At 41.5% G+C, this 20,744-nt stretch overlaps 3 protein-coding genes across 3 annotated transcripts; all 3 read left to right on the top strand.

Annotated features, from left to right (window-relative positions):
* Window positions 1-847: 847 nt before the first annotated feature.
* On the top strand, window positions 848-4,653 carry pthlha (parathyroid hormone-like hormone a). Its single transcript, XM_061069333.1, has 2 exons — window positions 848-954; window positions 4,152-4,653. Exons 1-2 carry the CDS (start codon window positions 848-850, stop codon window positions 4,651-4,653), a joined length of 609 nt encoding a protein of 202 aa, XP_060925316.1.
* A 3,667-nt stretch (window positions 4,654-8,320) lies between these two features.
* On the top strand, window positions 8,321-10,204 carry c1h11orf98 (chromosome 1 C11orf98 homolog). The gene is made up of 4 exons (XM_061072423.1): window positions 8,321-8,423; window positions 9,037-9,161; window positions 9,330-9,427; window positions 9,499-10,204. The coding sequence occupies exons 1-4, from the start codon at window positions 8,388-8,390 to the stop codon at window positions 9,642-9,644; spliced, it is 405 nt and encodes a 134-aa protein (XP_060928406.1). The 5' UTR covers window positions 8,321-8,387; the 3' UTR covers window positions 9,645-10,204.
* A 3,493-nt stretch (window positions 10,205-13,697) lies between these two features.
* mansc1 (MANSC domain containing 1) lies at window positions 13,698-15,452 on the top strand. The gene is made up of 3 exons (XM_061069454.1): window positions 13,698-13,884; window positions 14,112-14,252; window positions 14,428-15,452. The coding sequence occupies exons 1-3, from the start codon at window positions 13,698-13,700 to the stop codon at window positions 15,450-15,452; spliced, it is 1,353 nt and encodes a 450-aa protein (XP_060925437.1).
* The last annotated feature ends 5,292 nt before the right edge of the window (window positions 15,453-20,744 follow it).

Genomic DNA, 20,744 nt, shown 5'->3' on the forward strand with positions numbered 1-20,744 from the left:
CTGAGTTTTTCATTTTAAACACTCAATCAGTGAACGTGAAGCTGCTCCAAGACGTTTGTCTCCGGATCTTCTCGCTCCGCAACGTTCACCAAACCTTCTGTAAAGATTCTGTAAAAACGTTTTCTGAGCTCTCAACATTTAAATATATCTAGTATTTAAATATAAAGTCCCTGTATGGATAAAGAAAACAACAATTTGTACAATTTAGATTAAACACAGAAGGATTATTTCATTTAAAATTTCTACCTCTAGATCTTTTCACCTGAAACTTTCACTGACAAAACGCAGCTCAAACTTCAAAGTAAAAGAAAAGTTGTCGTGTTGTGTTTCCACATTTCAGAAGTTTCGTTATTTGAGTCAGTGAGGTGGAGATAGAGGTTGACAGTCCAGGTTCTCTCCTTCATGGTGTGCTCTGTGGTGGAGCTGCAGGCGCTGCTCTAGCGCCACCTTCCTGCCTCCTCACTCCCCTGATGTGGGCAGAGCCTGGCGGAGGCCGTCCTCTGCTCCCCAGTCCTCCTCTTCCCTTCTCAGACCTGCTCACATCTCAGCAGACGTCTCCATCAGAAGCCCTGCAGCCTCCTGCAGTGACATCACCTCCTGCACGGGACGCTCTCACTCAGGAATTATCTTCTGAGGAACTTAAAGAAAAAGCTCTGGATGCGTTCGGGCTCGTGGGATTTTTGTTTCCTCGTCCACACCTGGATTTTCTGTGTGGAACATTTGCAAAAGGACAGTGAATAAATGTTTTGATCTTTGCGATCTGGGACAAACTGAGGGACAGTACGTGTCCCTGCTGCTCTCCTCCTGTGAGAAGGATTGTTGTTGAAGCTTGTGTTTCTCCTCAGAGATGTTCTGCTCCAGGAAGCTCCTGCAGCAGTGGTGCTTCGCTCTCTTCCTGCTCTGCTCCCCGGTGCCGCACTTCGGACGTCCCATCGATGCCCTGAGCAGCAGAATGTGAGTCTGGATTTCATTTGTTCAAACTCAGAGCCGAGTGGATGATCTGTCTTTTCATGTGTTGCTGCCCCCCCCCCCCCCCTCGCTCCTGCACGGTGGGCGAGCAGCGGCTGGAAAATGTGTCCAGCTGTTTGCTTCCTGTGTGTTTACCTCAGTGTGCATGCCCCCCCCTGGACGCACCCCTGTCCCCCCCACCCCGTCCGGCTGTCCGTCCTCAGACAAACACTATGAGTCTTTACCAGAGAAATAAATAATGTTGATGTTTGACTCGGCCTGGGACCAAAGCAAATGTGCTGCTGCCGCCGAGCCTGATGCCAAACAGAATAAAGTTCCTTCAGGTCCAGGAGCCAGAACATCAAACACACGGGGAACGGTTCCCTCGGAGATCCGATCTCTGAGAAGCTTTTGGATCTAATCAGCGAGGGAGAGGGAATTAAACAGGAGGTGTGTGGGTGTGTGTGTGTGTGTGGTGGGGGGTCACATCTGAAATGCATTTCAGTGGCAGCAGTTGTAGTTTAAAGTTTTTGCTGAAGGACGAGTGTTGAGTTTTTAAAGTGTCGTCCAGGTTTACGTGAACGTTAACGGGTTCCAGCAGTTTCCACTCACAGGAGTTTGTGTGTGTGTGTGTGTGTGTGTGTGTGTGTGTGTGTGTGTGTGTGTGTGTGTGTGTGTGTGTGTGTGTGTGTGTGTGTGTGTGTGTGTGTGTGTGTGTGTGTGTGTGTGTTTGTGTGTGTGTGTGTGGGGCCTGCTCTGCTCGTGTCGGGGGGGAAAAGTCGACCTACAGCCGTCCTGTGATTTCAGGACGAGGGTCAACGCGCCTGAGAGGAAAGTAAACGCTCGTGACCTTTGACCTTCTATCATCTGTTTGATTAGAAAAAGTCGGAATCTGATGAAATTAGATTTATAAAGTTTTGCTTTGGAAACAAAGGTGATGTCACAGGTTTCAAATCAACACGTGTTTGAGTTTCATTAAAATCTTCAAATCTGAAGCAAACAGTCGAGTAATTATTTAGATGATGAAAGTTTCTGACTTTTAACATTTGTGAATCGTTTTTAAAGAAAAACATCAAACTTTAGTTTCGGAGAATTTGCTGCTTTTCTTCTTTGAATCACAAAAAACTGACTATTGGTTTTACGTTGTTTTTATTGATCATAAGAAATTTGATATAATTTGCAGATGATTTTTAAAAAGTCTTTCTTTTCAACAGAAGAAACTAAAACACAGGACGTTGTATTTAAAGTTAATTTTAAAAAGTCCGATCTTCAACTCAAACGTTTGTTTCAGGATTTTCAGATTCTGTTTTTTTTCTTTTTGATTTTTCCAAACCTAAAAAATGTTTAAGATTTTTACCTAAAAAAAGACGAGAGAAGTGGAAGAATCTGGATCAGGCTTGAGCCGTTGGCCTTCAGGGAAACGTTCTCCTTCCTCCGCTGGTCTCCTGCAGAGAGAGAATCAGGGTTCGATCTCAGACTCGTCTTCAAACTGATTCACAGGAAACGTTTGTTCTGATTCAGCAGAAAAACTCTGTATCTAAAGTAAAAGCCTGCAACTTCATGGAGTGCATCATGGGAAAGTGTGACAGCTGAGCCAGTGTGTGTGTGTCTGTCTGTGTGTCTTTGTGTGTGTGTGTGTGTGTGTGTGTGTGTGTGTGTGTGTGTGTGTGTGTGTGTGTGTGTGTGTGTGTGTGTGTGTGTGTGTGTGTGTGTGTGTTTGTGTGCTCAGACACTCGAGGTGTGTCTCCCTCGTTCTCAGGCCTCGAGCAGCGGACTCGTGTTTTTCTAAGATTTCAGATTCTGAGTAAAATGACACCTCAGCAAAGCAAAGCTCAGATTGTTCACTACTGCAGAACCTCTGACCAGACAGGACCAAACTGGACCAAATTGGACCAACAGGACCAAACAGGATCAAACAGGACCAATCCGGACCAAACAGGACCAATCAGGACCGAACGGGACCAAACAGAACTGATCAGGATCAAACAGGACCAAACAGGACCAAACAGAACCGAACAGGACCGATCAGGACCAAACAGGACCAAACAGGACCAATCAGGACCAAACAGGACCGAACAGGACCAAACAGGACCAAACAGGACCAAACAGGACTTATCAGTACGAACAGGACCAATCAGGACAAATCAGGACCAAACAGGACCAAACAGGACCGATCAGGACCGATCAGGACTGATCAGTACAAACAGGACCAATCAGGACAAATCAGGACCAAACAGGACCAAACAGGATCAAACAGGACCAAAAAGAACCAATCAGGACCAATCAGGACCAAACAGTACCAAACAGAACCGATCAGGACCAAACAGGACCTATCAGGACTAAACAGGACCAAACAGGACCGATCAGGACCAATCAGGACCAATCAGGACCGAACAAGACCAAACAGAACCGATCAGGACCAATCAGGACCAAACAGAACCGATCCGGACCAATCAGGACCAAACAGGACCAAACAGGACAGAAGGATGGAGAGATGAAGTTAAAGCTCAGGTCTGTGGACCAGGAGTCACGAGTTCAAATCCCCTGAACCACAGTGCCACCTAGAGATCACCAAGACTTGTTCCTTTGCTTATCCTGCCCCCTGCTGGTGAAACACCTGAACTCTGTCTGTAAATCATCTAGAGTTCTCGGTGTGTGTGTGTGTATTTGTGTGTGTCTGTTCAGGTCATTTTAATGTTTAACATCTGATTCATGTGACAGAAATGCCTTTTCGGACTTTTGTCTTATTGACTCGTTTCTAAATACAGGATTTAAATACAGGATGATAATATTTAAATAACTTTTATTGGATTTAAAAACTCAGCAGATAAATGTGATAAACTTAGAAACTTTAAAAACTGTTGGTTCAACGTTTAGTAACAAAGACAATTATTTTGTGGCTTTATTATTAGTTTTTTTCTCATGCCGAAATATTTCTATATCCACACTTTGTCTCAACATGTAGTTGTTAGTGTTCTTTTAACTGAGTCTCGTGTCCTCTCTCTCTGCAGAATGTACTTGTGAGTGTACTTGTTAGTGTACTTGTTGATGTGCTTATTACTGTACTTGTTAGTGTACTTGTTGATGTGCTTGTTACTGTACTTGTTAGTGTACTTGTGAGTCTACTTGTTGATGTACTTGTTAGTCTACTTGTCCTCCCACAGTACACTGACTGAGTCTCGTTGTCCTCTCTGTCTCTGCAGGAAACGCTCGGTCACTCACGCTCAGCTGATGCACGACAAAGGTCGCGCCCTCCAGGACTTCAAGCGCCGCATGTGGCTGCAGGAGCTCCTGGACGAGGTCCACACGGCCGAGGTCCGGGACCTCCCGGTCCGGACCACCGGGGCAGGGGCGGGCAGCAGCGGGGCCGGCGGAGGGCTGCCGGGCGGGGGGCTGCCGGGCCTCAGCCTGGGCCTGGACCTCAGCACCACCGGCAGCACGATGCACTCCAAACCCACCGGAGGAACCAAGAACCTTCCGGTGGTCTTCAGCCTGGAGGACGAGGAGGGAACCAACCTGCCGCAGGAAACCAACAAGTCGCCCACGTTCAAGTCTCCCGGCAAGAAGAAGAAGAAGGGCAGAGCGGGGAAGAGGAGGGATGGAGAGAAGAGGAAGAGGAGGGTGCGCTCGGTAGGCCGCAGGGAGGAGGCGTGGAGGTCTCTGCTCGGCCTGCAGGGGGCGCTGCTCAAAACGCTGTCACACTGACGAAGGTGAGTTCAGCTCTTCTTCGTTTACTTTCTGTGTAAAATGTTTTTTCAATGTTCAAATGAACCAAACATATTTAAATCAGAAGATTTACATCCGGTTCAGAATAATCAAGAAAAAGTAACAAAACTTAAACAATGGATCTCAGTTTATTCTTCTCACTAGTGACTCACTAGTCGCTCATTGCTGCCCCCGGGGGCTGAGCAGGGACATCACAGACTTGGACACAGGTTCAAAATTACATTTTATTTTTAGAAAATAAATTTGACAAAAGAAACTGAAAACGTTGGGGTCCTTCTCCCTCGTGAGTCAAACGTAAATTAAAAAATACAATCTGCTGACTCAAATTAAACTGATCAAAGAAATTAATTGAATAAAAATCGAATAATTTAAAACACTATAAATCTTCATGATAATTCAGTGTTTTACTTATTAAATAAAAAACGGATGTTTCTTCACATTTGTCTGATTTTAAACTCATTTGTCTTTTGTGTTTTCTTTTGTTTCAGAAAGGTACGGAGAGTCGACTCCTAAACACTCGTGTTACATTCGTCTGTAATCGGGATTGTTTGGAAAGAAATTGTAAAATATTTATTGTCTGTAAATATTCTAAATATCTCAGAATACATAGCAAAATATGATTAAAAAAAAACGTATTGATGCTCTGTGGGGCGACAGATTTTAATCTTTGTGAATCCTCGCTTTTCTCTTTTTTATTCCAATTATGTCCGATTTTTTTGCGGTAATTTATTTTGTCTGAATGGTGTATTTATTTTGTAAATGTATCGAGGTGCTGCTGTCCCTCTATATTTTTGTACCATAATGCACTTTAGATATAAAAATATAAATATATAAACCATGTTCATTGTTTTTGTGGTTGATTGAAATGAAGAAAAAACAACGGTCGTCTTCTGTGTTTCTTTTGTTCTTCGCTCTATTCAGACGTTTGTTTCTTTGCTGCTGTTGTTCACATGTTTTTCACATGTTCTTCACATGTTCTCCACATCTTGTTCACATGTTGTTCACATGTTGTTCACATGTTGTGTTTGTTGTCTCGCTGCCGTCAGCGTCTGTTTCCTCCACGACTCGCTCTGCTTCTCAACGCCAAAGTTCAGATTTGTACATAAACAAACACGGCTGGATATTGTTGTTTGTGGCACTTGCACTGAGATGAACATCCTGTACTGAACGGATTAAACATTTGACAGAAGCTTCTCCGTCTCTGTGTCTTCAATGTCAAATAACTCATATAAAACAAGTGATGGGAACTTTACTCATGTTCTTTATGTTCTGCCACCGAGGGACGACACGTGAATGTGGTGTTCGTGTTCCCCGGGGTTCTATGCTCCTCATAAGTTTTACATGATATTTTAAAAGTTGATTAACATAAATTATAAATAAATTCTCAGTCTTCGTATATATATATTTTCAAGTAAAATGAATCAGACTTTTTCTTGAAGCAGATTTTCTGTTTTATGTAACAATAAACTCAAAACAGCTTTTGATTCAAAAACAAAACAAAAATGAAGATGTCATAAACAAAATCAGTAAATAATGAATCAAGCAGACAATGAGCAAGATGATCTGTGGAGTTACGTCTCCATCAGCCTGAAGCTCAAAGGCCGTAGCTCTGAACTCTGAACCTCATCCACATCTTCTGGTTTTGAATGAAATGTTTCAATAAGTTTTCAAAGAACAAAATGGAAGCTCCTGAGAAAGTGAAGAACTTTGTGGATCAATGTTTTCGTTTGGAGGCAGATTTGTCAGCAGCCGAGTCAGAGAATCTGAAACCTTTTCTCGTTCAGATGAGAGAAGCTGTTAAGATAGATAGATAGATAGATAGATAGATAGATAGATAGATAGATAGATAGATAGATAGATAGATAGATAGATAGATAGATAGATAGATAGATAGATAGATAGATAGATAGATAGATAGATAGATAGATAGATAGATAGATAGATAGATAGATAGATAGATAGATAGATAGATAGATAGATAGATAGATAGATAGATAGATAGATAGATAGATAGATAGATAGAGTACTTTATTCATCTCCGAAGGGAAATTAAGTCGTCATAGCAGCCGGTATATTTGAATACAATAAAATACAATACAATACAATAAAATAAAAAATATTGAGGTAGAAAGAATAAAAAAAAAGAAACACAAGATAAATAGGTAGATAAGGAGCAGTGGCAAGATGATTGTAATAGTACTGATGATATGATGGTAATGTTATTGTTAGACAGTATATAAAAATAGTACAGTATATATAGTATAGTGTATAAAATAACATAATATATATTTATATATGATAGTAATTATACCAATATAACAGCAGTATATAGTAATAATGGCAGCAACAGTATATATAATAATAATAGTAGTAATATAATAATTATTATTATAATTATAACATGTACACATGTATAAATATGTGTATATAGACTTATATATACAACGAATATACAGAGAGTATATGATATAATATATGATATATAGTAGAGGTATAAATATAAGTATTTGACTATACAATAGATAATATAATATACTATGAGTGTAAGAATATGTAGACAGAGTGTGCAAAAGACAATATTATTGTATAAAATTATATATAATATCAATATGGTTTATATTAACACATATCACATATGATGTGAAGTAAGTGTATATGGAGCGGAGTGTTGTACAGGGTACACAGTGCAAGGAGACAGGTATATTTAGTGCAGTTCTGTGATGGTGGCTCTGACAGAGGGAGATGAGTTGTACAGTCTTATTGCGGTTGGGAGGAACAATTTCCTGTATCGTTCCTTAGAGCAGCGGGGTTAAAGAAAGATAAGAAAGTTTGGATCCGTTTCTGGATCGAAATCAAAGCTTGGAACTCGTCCAACAGTCGAATCAAAGCAGACGAATAATCAGCAGAAAGAAAACCGACATGTAAAACTGATCCCAGACCTTCAGAGCAACTAAACGAATGTGAGTCAGCTCATGTTGTGTCAGAGATCGTTAAAGTCTCTGTGGAATCTGCTCAGATTCATGGATCCAGTTTGATCTGAAGCTCCAGTTGGACGACGTTAATCTGGACCAGGGAAAAAATGAACCAATTACAAAGTTGAGTCTCTTTATGGACACAACTGAATGTGAACTGATGATGATGATGATGATGATGATGATGATGATGATGATGATGATGATGATGATGATGATGATGATGATGATGATGATGATGATGATGATGATGATGATGATGATGATGATGATGATGATGATGATGATGATGATGATGATGATGATGATGATGATGATGATGATGATGATGATGATGATGATGATGATGATGATGCTGCTGCTGCTGGACACTGATCCTCTCAGATGGATCTGATCCAGATGTTCAGAGACAGATGTTATCCGCTGACAGAAACCATCAACACTCCCTGTGACTCTGAGCGAAACATCTCTTTTGTTCTTATTTAAATCTGAATACTTTGTCTCATGAACAGTTCTCTCTGGAAACTAGAAACCATCAATAAATGTCCAGTTGAAACACAGACGATCTGTGTGAAAACACGGTTGTTGTAGTTCTCTCTTCACCGCGGCAGGTGGCGCTCATGCTGCCGAACGTCAGTGTCCTACCGTGAACAGGCGAAGAAGAAGATGGCTGTGGTAAAGAACCCGGAAGTGTATGGTTAATTTAAAGCGCAGAAGAAGAAGCTCCACGTGAGAAACAAAATGACGTCCGGAGGAAAAATCAACAGACCGAAGACCGTGAGTCTATATATACATGTACATGTACTGTGAGATTATACTATGTAATATATACATGTACATGTACTATGAGATTATACTATGTTGTGTAAACATGTACTGTGAGTTAATCATACTGATAATGTACACTGTGTAGCATAGTTACTGTAGTTACAGTACCACTGTAACAGTACTTCATTAAGTTGTAGTACTTCATGTAGTTGTAGTACTTCATGTAGTTGTAGTACTTCATGTAGTTACAGTGCTTCATGTAGTTGTAGGCCAGTGCTTCATATAGTAACAGTGCTTCAAGTAGTTGTAGGCTAGAACTTCATGTAGTAACAGTGCTTCATGTAGTTTTAGTACTTCATGTAGTAACAGTACATCATGTAGTTGTAGTACTTCGTGTAGTTACAGTACTTCATGTAGTTGTAGTACTTCATGTAGTTACAGTACTTCATGTAGTTGTAGTACTTCATGTAGTTACAGTTCTTTATGTAATTACAATACTGTATGTAGTAACAGTACTTCATGTAGTAACAGTACGTCATGTAGTTGTAGTACTTCATGTAGTAACACTACTTCATGTAGTTGCAGTACTTCATGTAGTTACAGTACTTCCTGTGTTTTGCAGGAACTCGGTCGGAATCTTTTCAAGCGGCGGCGGGTTTTGGGTCGAGAGAAGAAGAAGAAGCGTCAGATCGTCGGCGCCGTGGTCGACTCGGGTTTGATCACCATCCATCACCTGAAGAAGAGGAAGTGAGAGAACCAGGGACTTAGTTTGACTCTTAAATATAATATAAATACTACTATAAAAGGTTAAACTACTTTCCATGTGTGTGATCAGATGTATTGATGAGATGATTATTAATGGATGATTGATTCTGATCCTGGGTCCCTGGTTTGATTCCTGTCACATGGTTTCAGCTCCAGTCCGAGGGCGAACATCACTCTGTCGGGGAAGAAGAAACGGAAGCTGCTCAAACAGCTGATGCACATGCAGCAGGAGAAGGCCTCCATGGAAGGTAAGAGATCACACATCTACATGTGAGGAATCGTGAATCGTGATCCACATTCACTCCTGTGTCGTCCTCAGTGGCAGCAGCAGCTCCACCACAGGAGAAGAAGCCCGACTCGTCTTCAGCTCCGACACAGAAGAAGAACAAGAACAAGAAGAAGAAGAAGAAGGCGGCAGCGGTGCAAGGACATCAGGAGGACGTGGAGATGTGCGATACTGAATGAGGACTTGTTGATGTGGGACAGTCGGGACAAAGTCGACCATGAAGTCATGTGATCGAGTCTCTGGACAAACAAATATGTTTCTGAAGAAGTTTGAATCCACGAGGACAGAAACGTATGGAAGCTCATTTCTGCCCCAATAAGAAGTCGGTGTTCAGGTTGAAACTCGTCAGAGCGTCGACGCTGCTTGTGATTATCGATCCAGATTCTTTAACTGTGACTTCTTCATTGTGTCACTGATCACATGACCTCATGTAATGTAAACAATTGTTTATCAATATATACTTTGTTTCTATAATTTGTGTGAATCTTTTGAAAATGTCTTTAACTGACAAACCTTGAACCTGTGATTCGTCTCTAGTTCAATGTTCACACTCGTGATATTTTACACAAAGAGCTGAAACATGATTTCATGTTCAGAGCTTCAGTGACGAGCTGTAAAATCTGAGCTTTCAGAAGCTGTTCTGCTCTTCTCGAGATTCAACGTCTCTCAAAACACAGTTTCTATGTTTATCTGTTCTTTAACTGTCGGACACGTTTCAAAATAAAAGCTCTCGGGTGTTTCTGCTGAGTGAATCCATTCTTTTGTTTTTAAATGCTTTTTATTGTGAAATATTTGCTAGAGTGGTAGATGGGGCTTCATACGGTGTAGTACTGGTATTTATAAGAGTATATAGTTTTATACAATGAAATACTGCCGTTATACCAGAAACCTCCTAAAGTTATATTAAACGCAAAGGTGATAGACAGTTCTCTCTCTCTCCCTCTTCTATTTTCTGGACACACACTTATTCAATAATTATACTTATTTAAATTATAGTTCCATAATTTGACTAAGATATTACAGCTAATAACGTTTTTAAGGTTGACAAATGCATAATTTTACTTTTAAAGCTCTAAAATCCTGAACAAATGGACAAACTGGGGAATATTTAGTATATTATAGCAGAAGGAAAGTGTTTCTCAAAAGACCAAAATGAAATGCTGGATTTGTGAAAGTATTTATCAAAGTTTGAAAAATTAGAAATGCAATAAGTCTCCCACTAACACATCGACCCACAGCGCCCCCAGGTGACCACAGGGTGTTAGTGGTTGTTATTCTGGACATTACTTGAGATTTTCTATAAATTTATTCCAATGATTCCCCAGTAAAATATTTCCTTGATATATATATATATATATATATATATATATTATAATCATACATGTATATTCCTTGTGCCTGCAGAGATTTAATACATTTAAACACATAATAATTGTGTTTCCTGTGAAAAAGATGTGAAGTGATGATAACCGATTTTATTTTAGATATATAATATATTAGTGATAGTGATATTGGTTTTTCTGTGTTTGTGGAGCTTCCTCTGGAGGACAAAGACTGAAGTGGGTCACAGCTTCATGTTCTTCATCTTCATCCTCCTCCTCCTCTTCATCACCTCCTCCTCCTCTTCATCAACTCCTTTTCATCACCTCATCTCTAGAGCAGCAGAACATTTGTGGATTTGAACCAAACAGAAACTCGGATTCTTCTCATGAAGCTTTAATGAACATTTGTGTGAATTGGACGACGACATGTCTCCCGGGTCGCTGCAGCCTGCTCCCCGCCTCGGACCGGGAGTGAACCGGGTCTGAACCGGGTCGCAGCGCCAGGATCCAGCTCCACACACCGACTCTTCCTCTGAGCTCTGACCGACGCAGGAGTCACGGATGCGGCGTCGCGCTGATCTACGTCCTCGGTGAAAAGAAAGGTACGAATGATGGAGACGTGATGGAGACCCGGGTTAGAGGTAAATTAAACCCGGGTTAGAGCTCATTACAACCCGGGTTAAATAAACCGTCCCGGCTCAGTGTGATGACATGTTCGCGCGGCAGGTGCAACAAACCAGCGGCGAACTGTTACACAAAGACGGGTGCTAGCATCGAGCTAACAGGCTACGTTAACACATTGAAACTCTTAAGCGTTCGTAGCATTCGGCTAACAGGCTACGTTAACGCATTTAGACCCTTTAGCATTGTAGCATTAAGCTAAGAGGCTACGTTAACTTAATTAAATGCTTTATCTTTGGTAGCATTGAGATATCGATGCACATTACCACTCTTTCATTAAACGGGATTTGTTGGCTTTGTCCAGGTCCCATTAGCCTCAGAAGCTAACCAGCTAGCGGGGCTATGAGCCTCAGAGGCGACCTGAGTTCGCGGCCTCTGCGCTCCGGCGCGACGCCTGTTCGCCGGTGTTCGCCCAGGTTCCTTCACTTTGACCGACACGTCTTCGCCTGGTGTTCGCTGACCTGAACGTTCTCTTCGCCTGAGGTTATTCTGCCTTATTTAAACTGATGATTCTCACAGATTTTACAAACTTTAATCTTTAATTTATCATTTATAAATATGAATGACATCATACCTTAACTAAGCAGCTGTCAATCATCACGTCTCCGCCTGTTTGTATATCATCAAATAACAAATAGAACCAAACTGATCAGAAACGTAAACAAACATCACAGAAAATAACTGAAACATTTTTACAAACATTTATTTATCATCTACTGGTCCATGTCCCATCTTCTAACATGGAGGAGGTTTACGACTGATACTGCAGTTAGCCACCAGGGGGCGATCCTGGTTCTGGACCTGGTTAATAACCCGATTAATAACCTGGTTGTAGACCTGGTTAATAATCATTTGGTCAACAACCGGGTCATTAACCAGGTTCATAATAACCTGGTTATTAACCAGGTTATTGATCAGGTAAATATATAACCGGTCAACAACCTGGTCATTAACCTGGTTAATTACCAGGTTAATAAGCGGTTGTAGACCTGGTTCATAATCATGTGGTTCACAACCGGGTAATTAACCAGGTCATCAACCATGTTAGGTTAATGACCTGGTTAATGACCTGGTTAATAACCTGGTTAATAATCATCTGGTTGTGAACCTGGTTGTTAACCCGGTTAATGACCAGGTTAATAACCAGGTTGTTGACCTGGTTGTTGTTGTGTCAGACCTCAGTCACAGATAAGATGTAATAACACGTCTTGTCTCTAACAGACGGGTCAAAGTCCAGATCTGTGGACTCTGGATCCTCAGAGCTGCCGAGCATCTGATGGAGGAATCTTCTCTCCGGTGAGTCTCCGAGTCTCTGACTTGAAGTTTTGATCTGAAAACCTGAAGAGTCAAACCTACAGAAGTCAACACTGTGGTTTAGAGAATATTTAACTTCCTGCTAAAAATGTTTCCAAAGAATCATTGAATCATGTTCAGATTTACTCGTTAAAATCACAACCGACCTCGTTCAACTTCAGGAGAATCTAAAAAAAGACCCAGTTCCATTTTAAGATTTCTATTTCTACCTCAGACCGGTTTCTTTTTCTGTCCGTCTGTTCTATTGTTGTACTCAGATCTGAGACGCAGAGGAAACGTGTTGAGTGACGACTCAAAGGTTTCAGGTCCAATCACGTCCTCAGATTAATGTGGAAACACTAAAAAAAGACAAACAGCTGCAGTTTCAAACTTTATTTAACTTTTAACCTTTAAAAACTCAGATCTAGTCTGTGATTGGTTGTTTAACGATTTCTTGTTAGATCTGTTTTTACCTTTAAAGAAATAATGAGTCTCTAATTCAGTTTAATCAGAAGTTTTTATTCGAGTTTGTTGGTCAGAATCGATCCAGTTTTCTTTTGCAGAAGTCTTTTGAAGTTTACGATTCACTGACTCGTGTGCAGAAGTTTTTACAGATTGTAGACAATCTTAGATGTTATGTAAAAGTCTTATTCTTCTTCCATCGAACTGCTGGTGCTTTGTCCCACACGTTATTATAGTTTTATGATGTATAGAAAATCCCAGTGTTGTTTTGTCCATGAAACGTTCTGGTTTGTCACAAAGGGTAAGTTGAATTGAACTGTTTCCTGTTTCTTCTGCTGCCGAAGGTTCGTGTAAATCTCTGAACTCCGTCGACACCGAGTCGTTTCCGAGAGTCGACCTGCAGCCGCCATGTTTCTTCCAGACGCCAGTCGAGCCTCGCAGACACACCGGCGGCTCGCCTCCGCCGCCGCCGTCATGATGCTGCTGGCATCACTTCCTGTGTCGGCTGTGGAACCAGAGACGTGTTTCTCCAGACAGCACCAGAGCGCCAGAGTCAACGTCCGAGTGGCCGTGACCAGAGCCGGCACGGTGATGGACACTCGCGTGTACGGCTCCGAGAGGGACTGTATCCTCGCCTGCTGCTCGGAGGACGTGAAACCAGGTGAGAGACAACGCTCCCTGGAGGTCGCTCCAAGGTCGAGTGAAGTCTGCTGGAGATCTCCCAGTGATGATGAGGCTTTCATACGATGTGAAACTTATTAAATATCTATCTCACAGAACTACTGTGTAAAACATTATAAATATATATAACATATATTACACCTTTAAAAAAGGTGTATTGTTCTAATGTGTGTTTGTGTGTATCTCTGTGTGTGTGTGTGTGTGTAGGAGCAAAGTGTAACATGGCCGTGTTCAGTGGGAACAAACACCCCGGAGAAGGAAACTGTTTCCTGTTCCACTGTCAGTCGGACACGGACTGTCCGTTAACCAAAGCTCCGAACGCCACCAACACCTACGACATCTTCAAAGGTCAGCGCATGCAGCACGTGTCATAGTGATGTCACCAGGGCGCACAGGCAGCTAGTCGCAGTCACTTAACCACAAATAGGCTGGTATTGTGTTAGTTTGTTAGTTAATTATGTAGTTAGCTAGTGAGTTAGTGAGTCTTTAGGTTGTTATTGTTTCTATCTTCTTTGTTTCTCAGGTTTGATTCACCCGACCACAGTGAGACCTGTGACGACAACCACAACACAAACCACCACCACGACTTTACCTCCGACTAAAACCACCACTACCACACAAAGTACAACAACAACTACACAACCCACCACAACAACAACCACATCCTCACCGCCAACAACCACACAGGCACCAGCCACTACAACAGCTCCTCCACCTATCATCATCATAGCCACCATGCCTGTGGTAACTCCAGCCCCCACCAGCACCACAACAACTAGACCAACAACGACAACAACTACACCACCCACACCGACGACAACTACACCACCAGCAACAACGACAACCACAACGACGACAACTACACCAACAACAACACCGACAACCACGCCAACAACGACGACAACTACACCAGCAACAACAACAACAACTAAACCAACAACAACAACTACATCAACAACGACAACAGTTTACAACGTCACCATGAAAAAAACAAACAAAACCAGTAGAAAACAAAATAAAACAACAAAGAAAGTGAAAGCTCATCCTGTGACGACGGCTCAGACTACGAGCTCCACGACATCACTTCCTGCTGCAACGGCAGCTAACCAACCAGAGCCGACCACTGAAATGACCATCCCCCCTCCCACTATGACCACCACCACGCCCCCTCCTCCCATTGTGACCACCACCACTACCACCCCTCCTCCCAGTATGACATCCACCACCACAACCCCCCCTCCTCCCACTATGACATCCACCACCACTACCACCAGCCCTCCCACGACCACGGAGCCGTCCCCCACGAGGACGTCTCCAGCTGCGAGCCTCATTATCGTCCCTAAAGACGCCGGCCAGAGCTCGGGTGCCGGACGGGGGAATGCGGTAGCGTCTCGGGGGGCAGTGAAGAGCGGCCTGGTGGCGTTCATGGTGCTGGGGCTCGCCGTGCTCACGCTGGCGCTGGCTGTCGGTGGACGTAAGGCGATGGAGTCCTTCGACAGACGCCATTACACGAGACTGGAGCTCAACGACCTGCACTACGAGGTGTGAGGAGGACGGACTCACGGAGCTCTGAGTCCTCAGGACAGAAGCTCAGAGGACAAGTAACGTGACGAGGTTCAGAACCCCTGTTAAACTGAGAGCAGGTGGAATGTGATTGGTTTGAGAGGTTTGACGTCAAGACACAGTCGAGCCTTTATTTACACTCATGTAACTTTATTTATTTCTCTAGAATAAGAACCAACACGAATGATGCACTGATTAAATTACTGTGAAGAAACAGACATGTGAACAAAATCCTCCAGCACAGATTTGTATTTATTTTTCATGTAATGTGGAAGACGTTTGAAATGAAGATTCATTTAAAATCAGACAGGAAATGAATATTCCGTGATTTTAAATGATATTACATTTTTTGTATTTTACCACTGTCACGGAATTTAAACAAACAACTCGCACATGATGGAAAAATCCATAATTAATATGTTGATTGTTATATCGTCACATTGTCTGCTATTAGTTTTATTAGCGCTTCTCTTCATGTTCAATCTTGTGTCTGAAACAAAGATCGGATCAATATTTAAACTTTCTTTTATTGAGTTCTGACTCAAAACTTTGGGCAAAATCTTCAGATTTTACTTTATGATCTTAAAGATTTATGATTTCTTTGAATTTAAATGTGAGACCTGAAAGGTTAGAATGTTTTCTTGTGTCCATAGAACTGAATTTTTATAATTGTATTTCAGAACCGGAAGAGATTGTTTACTTTATATAAAATCTAATTTTGAGTTTCTTCTCTAATGTCAATCTCTAAATTTTGAATCAAACCTCGTCGGCAGTTTTCATATTTTCCAAAACATGAGATTTTACTTTCTAGCATCAAACAGATGTCTGAATAATCAGATATTTGTATATGTTATTTGGTAAAACTTCAAATGACAATTCTCAGAATCCATCAAATTTATCTTTAGAATTGAGAGATTTTCTGAGAATTCTTTTGTCTTGTATTCGCCAAATTAAAAAGAATCATGTTATTTATTCCACAGATAGACAACTTTCTTTTTTGATTGACTTTAATTTCAGAACTGAAGCTTTTCTCATGATTCATTGTTTTTAATAACTGACTTTTATTCCCAGAGATCAGAACTTTTTAAAATCATAACTGTCTTAATGACCTCAGAGGGAAACTTCAGAAGAAACGAGGAACAACAGCAATATTTCATTGGCAGAAACTCAGGAAGCGTCTGAAGTGGAGCTGATGCACGGATGCTGTGGACGCACGGGTCGGACACAGATCGTCAGTCGAGGCCTTTTCACCTTGGGGTTGGAGTCCCTCGTGTGTAAAGTTCTCGTGCATGTCTTTTTACTCCCACACGAGCCTGTGATTCACTGCGGTTTTTATATTTCTTCACATTTTTCTTGTTTCACACATGAATTAAAGTTTGATGTGAGCAGCGATGCACTGATCGTAAGCTGCGGGTTTAACGTGATCCTTTTTCAATATTACATTGTTTTTCATAGTTCACTGGACGTGCACTATTTTCATATGCTGGTGGAGCTGGGTCGACCAGCAGGGGGCAGCAGCACACACTGAAAACTCTTTACACTGATTCATTTATGATTGTTTATATTATTATTATTATAAAATTCTGTCTTGTTTTGTGAAGTGAAGCTTTGGTTCAGAATTTGATGCTTTGTTCCTGTAAAGATAAAAAATGTGATTTTTGAACGTTTGTGTGTTTGTGGTTTTTAGAATAAATGAATTAACAGTTTATTATCATCGTCTGTATGACTGATGTAATAAAAAATGCCAGATTTTTGTTTTCCACAACACTTCATTAGGATAATGAAATTGATCTGTGGAATAATATAAACATCTGGAGGTAAAGATTTTAAAACGGTGAATTCAACAAACTGATTAAATTCATTATTTTTTTCTAACAAAAGTAATTGTCAGTGCTCGGGTGAACTTTTTTATAGATTCTATTGCTCTGGACATTTTGACAATTTTCACTCATATTATTTGTCTCAAAAGTTTCCTACAAATGTTGAATTTTACATCAGAACTTAAACCTTTTACAAGTTTCAATAAGATAAAAACAACACAAACACAATCTGCGTCCGCAGCCTCTCAGAACCTCCAGGGTCCAGAGCTCTGGGACCAGTGGATCCAGTCCCAGCAGGGCCGGCCCTGGCAATGTTGGCACCATAGGCGAGATTTCAAATTGGCGCCCCCCAACATACACACGCAAACTGTCATGCATCCACAATAACTTTTGGACTGTATATAGATGCACACACAGGCAGACAAAATTGTAAGCCATAAAAAACAATAAAAATATATAGGAGGATGTTTAAGATGCTGGCTTGCCTGTCCACAGAGCCATGGATGGTGACATCAGCAAATGTCCCTACTATGCTGCCAAAATGAGTAGGTTTCTATACTTCTCTTTGTATGCATCATGCTGCTTTGAGGAACTGTTGTGAGGTTGTTGTTGTCAAGGTTTGTTTTTCTCTTTTTGTGCATCCAGCAGCGTTGAGTGAAACGGCATATGCCAGTCAACCCGCCATGGCCGACCTCTGACACCCAACGGGACAGGTTCTGTTTGCGACTTGGATTGCTGCTCTGGCTGGATTCGCTGCATGGTATCTGATGTGATCCCGCCTCCAGCCTGTCATTTTGCTGCTGAGAGAGGAAAAGGGAGAGAGGGAGAGGGAGGAGAAACATTGAAGGAAGGCGAATAAGGAGATTGAGACCATTTCATAGTTAAATACATACATTCTTTAGGGGTCCAAGCTAATTCAATATTGCACTTAAAAACTGTGACTGGCTATACAGCTGACAATGATGCACCTATATACAATACACTGTTACACAAGTACAGTTCTTTTTTTTAAATCCATTCTCACATTTCGTAATTCATACTTGGCCTCCAGAAAGTTGGTACATGTGCACAAGTGATAGGAATCCGAAGCTGTTTTTCGAGACATAGCACACCTACACTTTGACAAGTGCATGTTTTATTAAAACTATTTCAGATAATTGAATGTCTACTGATGCATTTTGAAATGATCTAATTATTTGCTTTGGGGTTTTAAGCTATATCATGATTAAGGTGTAAACATATTAATGGTTTATCTAAATTCTTCTAATAGACCTGTAGTTTATCTACTTGATGGTTACTTATGTTCGAGGTAGGTCTTTTAACATCTCATTTGTTTTGAATACACAAGTATCCACCATCGCTACATCTGGGTACCCATCATCCATATGACTTTGGCGTAAGTTTGCTCCTGTTAGTACAAAATTATAATAATACAAAATGAATTACACTGCATGTGTAATGCATTCTCGTTTCTCAGGTTCCAGCTGCAGAAAGATGGCAATATATTATGTTGGGCATGGACTGGGGTAGATCTTGTTGAGCTGGTCATTTCAAGAGTAGCTCACAAGCCTATAAAGTGTGGGAACCCCTGGCCTAGTGGGTAGAGTGGTCCTTTTGGCAGGATTTCAATCACCTATTTATTGCAAAATATATTACACTATGTAAATTTATTAAATATAAAAAAGGATAAATTTAATTAAAAATTTAAAAAACCTGCGCGCGCAATGGTCTTCTGCGCAGGAATTGCGTGCGCAGTTTTTTTTAATTTTTTTTTTGTTTAATTTAATTTTTTTGTCTAATTTAATTTAAAAAAAATTGTATATATTTAATTTGAAATGGTAATGGTTCATTTTTGTTTTTAAATTTAGATATTATTCGATATTGTGCAATGAATAGGTGGTTGAAGTCCTGCCAACACGACAGCCTGCCAACCTGACCGATGAGTTCGGACCCAGCTCCTGTGTCCACTGGTGTCCTGGTTCCACCCGTGGCAGCGTAGTGGCGTGGGGCTGGCTCATCCCTGCGGCCCAGGGAGCGCATTTCTCCATGCTGGTTCAGGGGTAAATGATGCTGGTCTTCACAGGTGACTTACCTACGCAAGCCTGTGTGTGTGTGTGGCCGCGGCCGTTACAGGTATAACAGGCCAAATTAACCCCCGCCCAAATTAAACCCGGGTATACTTTGGCACGGGCCAGAGTATACCCCGGGGGATAAACTGGCCTAGGCAAAAATATACATGGTGGATATGTGGTTGATTTAGCTCTAAGGTCAGGTAGCATAGTAGTTGAATTGTGCTATCAAAGAATTTGAATCTTCAAAATCTAGGCTTGATATTCTCTTATATTTTAATGATAATTTACACTGCATTAATTGGAATTGGAACCAGGGTCTCATTTATAACCGTTGCGTACGCACAAAACGGGCCTGAAACGTGCGTACGCCATCTCTCACGTCAACGTTGGGATTAATAAAAACAAACTTGACGGGAGAATTTGCGTATTTCCACGCAAACTCTGACCCATGCGTACGAACGTTTTGGAGACGGGATAGAGCGCAGAGAGAACCCAGTGCACAGAGCGCACTGGAGATCACTTACAACAAATTAAGAAACTTTCCAAATAATATCCCAGAGGAGGTGAGGATCCACTGATGTGAGGGAATCAGTGGAGCGGGGATCTGCTCGATGTGTGCATGTGAATGGAAGGACGAGGAGGAAGCGAGGGTTCAGTGATGTCTGATCTCACACAGTGTGTTATCCACAGCAGCAGCGGCAGAGTTTCAGTGTATTTTCTTTATTAGTGACATCACTGCTGTCCCATAAAGTCGCTCTTCACCTCCACCTCACTAACAGACACCTACGAACGCTTCCAGGTGGACTGTGTTTCATAAAGCGAACATTGCGTTCAGGTGTACGTGCGCACGGTTTTATAAATCAGAATTATCTTTTGCCTACGCCATTTCCGGCTGTTATACATACGTACACTTTTAGTATGAATCCTACGCACTCTTTTATAAATGAGACCCCAGAAGCGTGCCTTTGATCACCGACACAACAGCAAAAAAGAAATTTAGAGTTTTAAGATTTAAGTTAGTTAGCTTTCTCCCTTAATTTACCTGTCAAAGCTGAACCCCCAATAAAATGTTGAAAAATTAAGTAATTCTTGTGTATATCATTCAACACTACTGATATCATGGGGGTATAATCTGGCCTGAGGGGTATAAATTGGCCTAGGCCATAATATACCCCGGGGTATAATCTAGCCTAGGCCACTTTAACCCCGGGTATAGTCCGGCCGGGGGGTATACTATGGCCTGTTACACCGGGGTTAGAGGATGATGGTGTGACGTTAATATATTGTTTTACATTGCATGTGTCACTTAATGATAATTCAGTCTCTTGTGCCGCCCTCTTGCATTTTTCACCCTAGGCAACCGCCTATCTCGCCTGTACCAGGAG

This window comes from Limanda limanda, chromosome 1 (genome assembly GCF_963576545.1).
Source record: "Limanda limanda chromosome 1, fLimLim1.1, whole genome shotgun sequence".
Lineage (NCBI taxonomy): Eukaryota > Metazoa > Chordata > Actinopteri > Pleuronectiformes > Pleuronectidae > Limanda > Limanda limanda.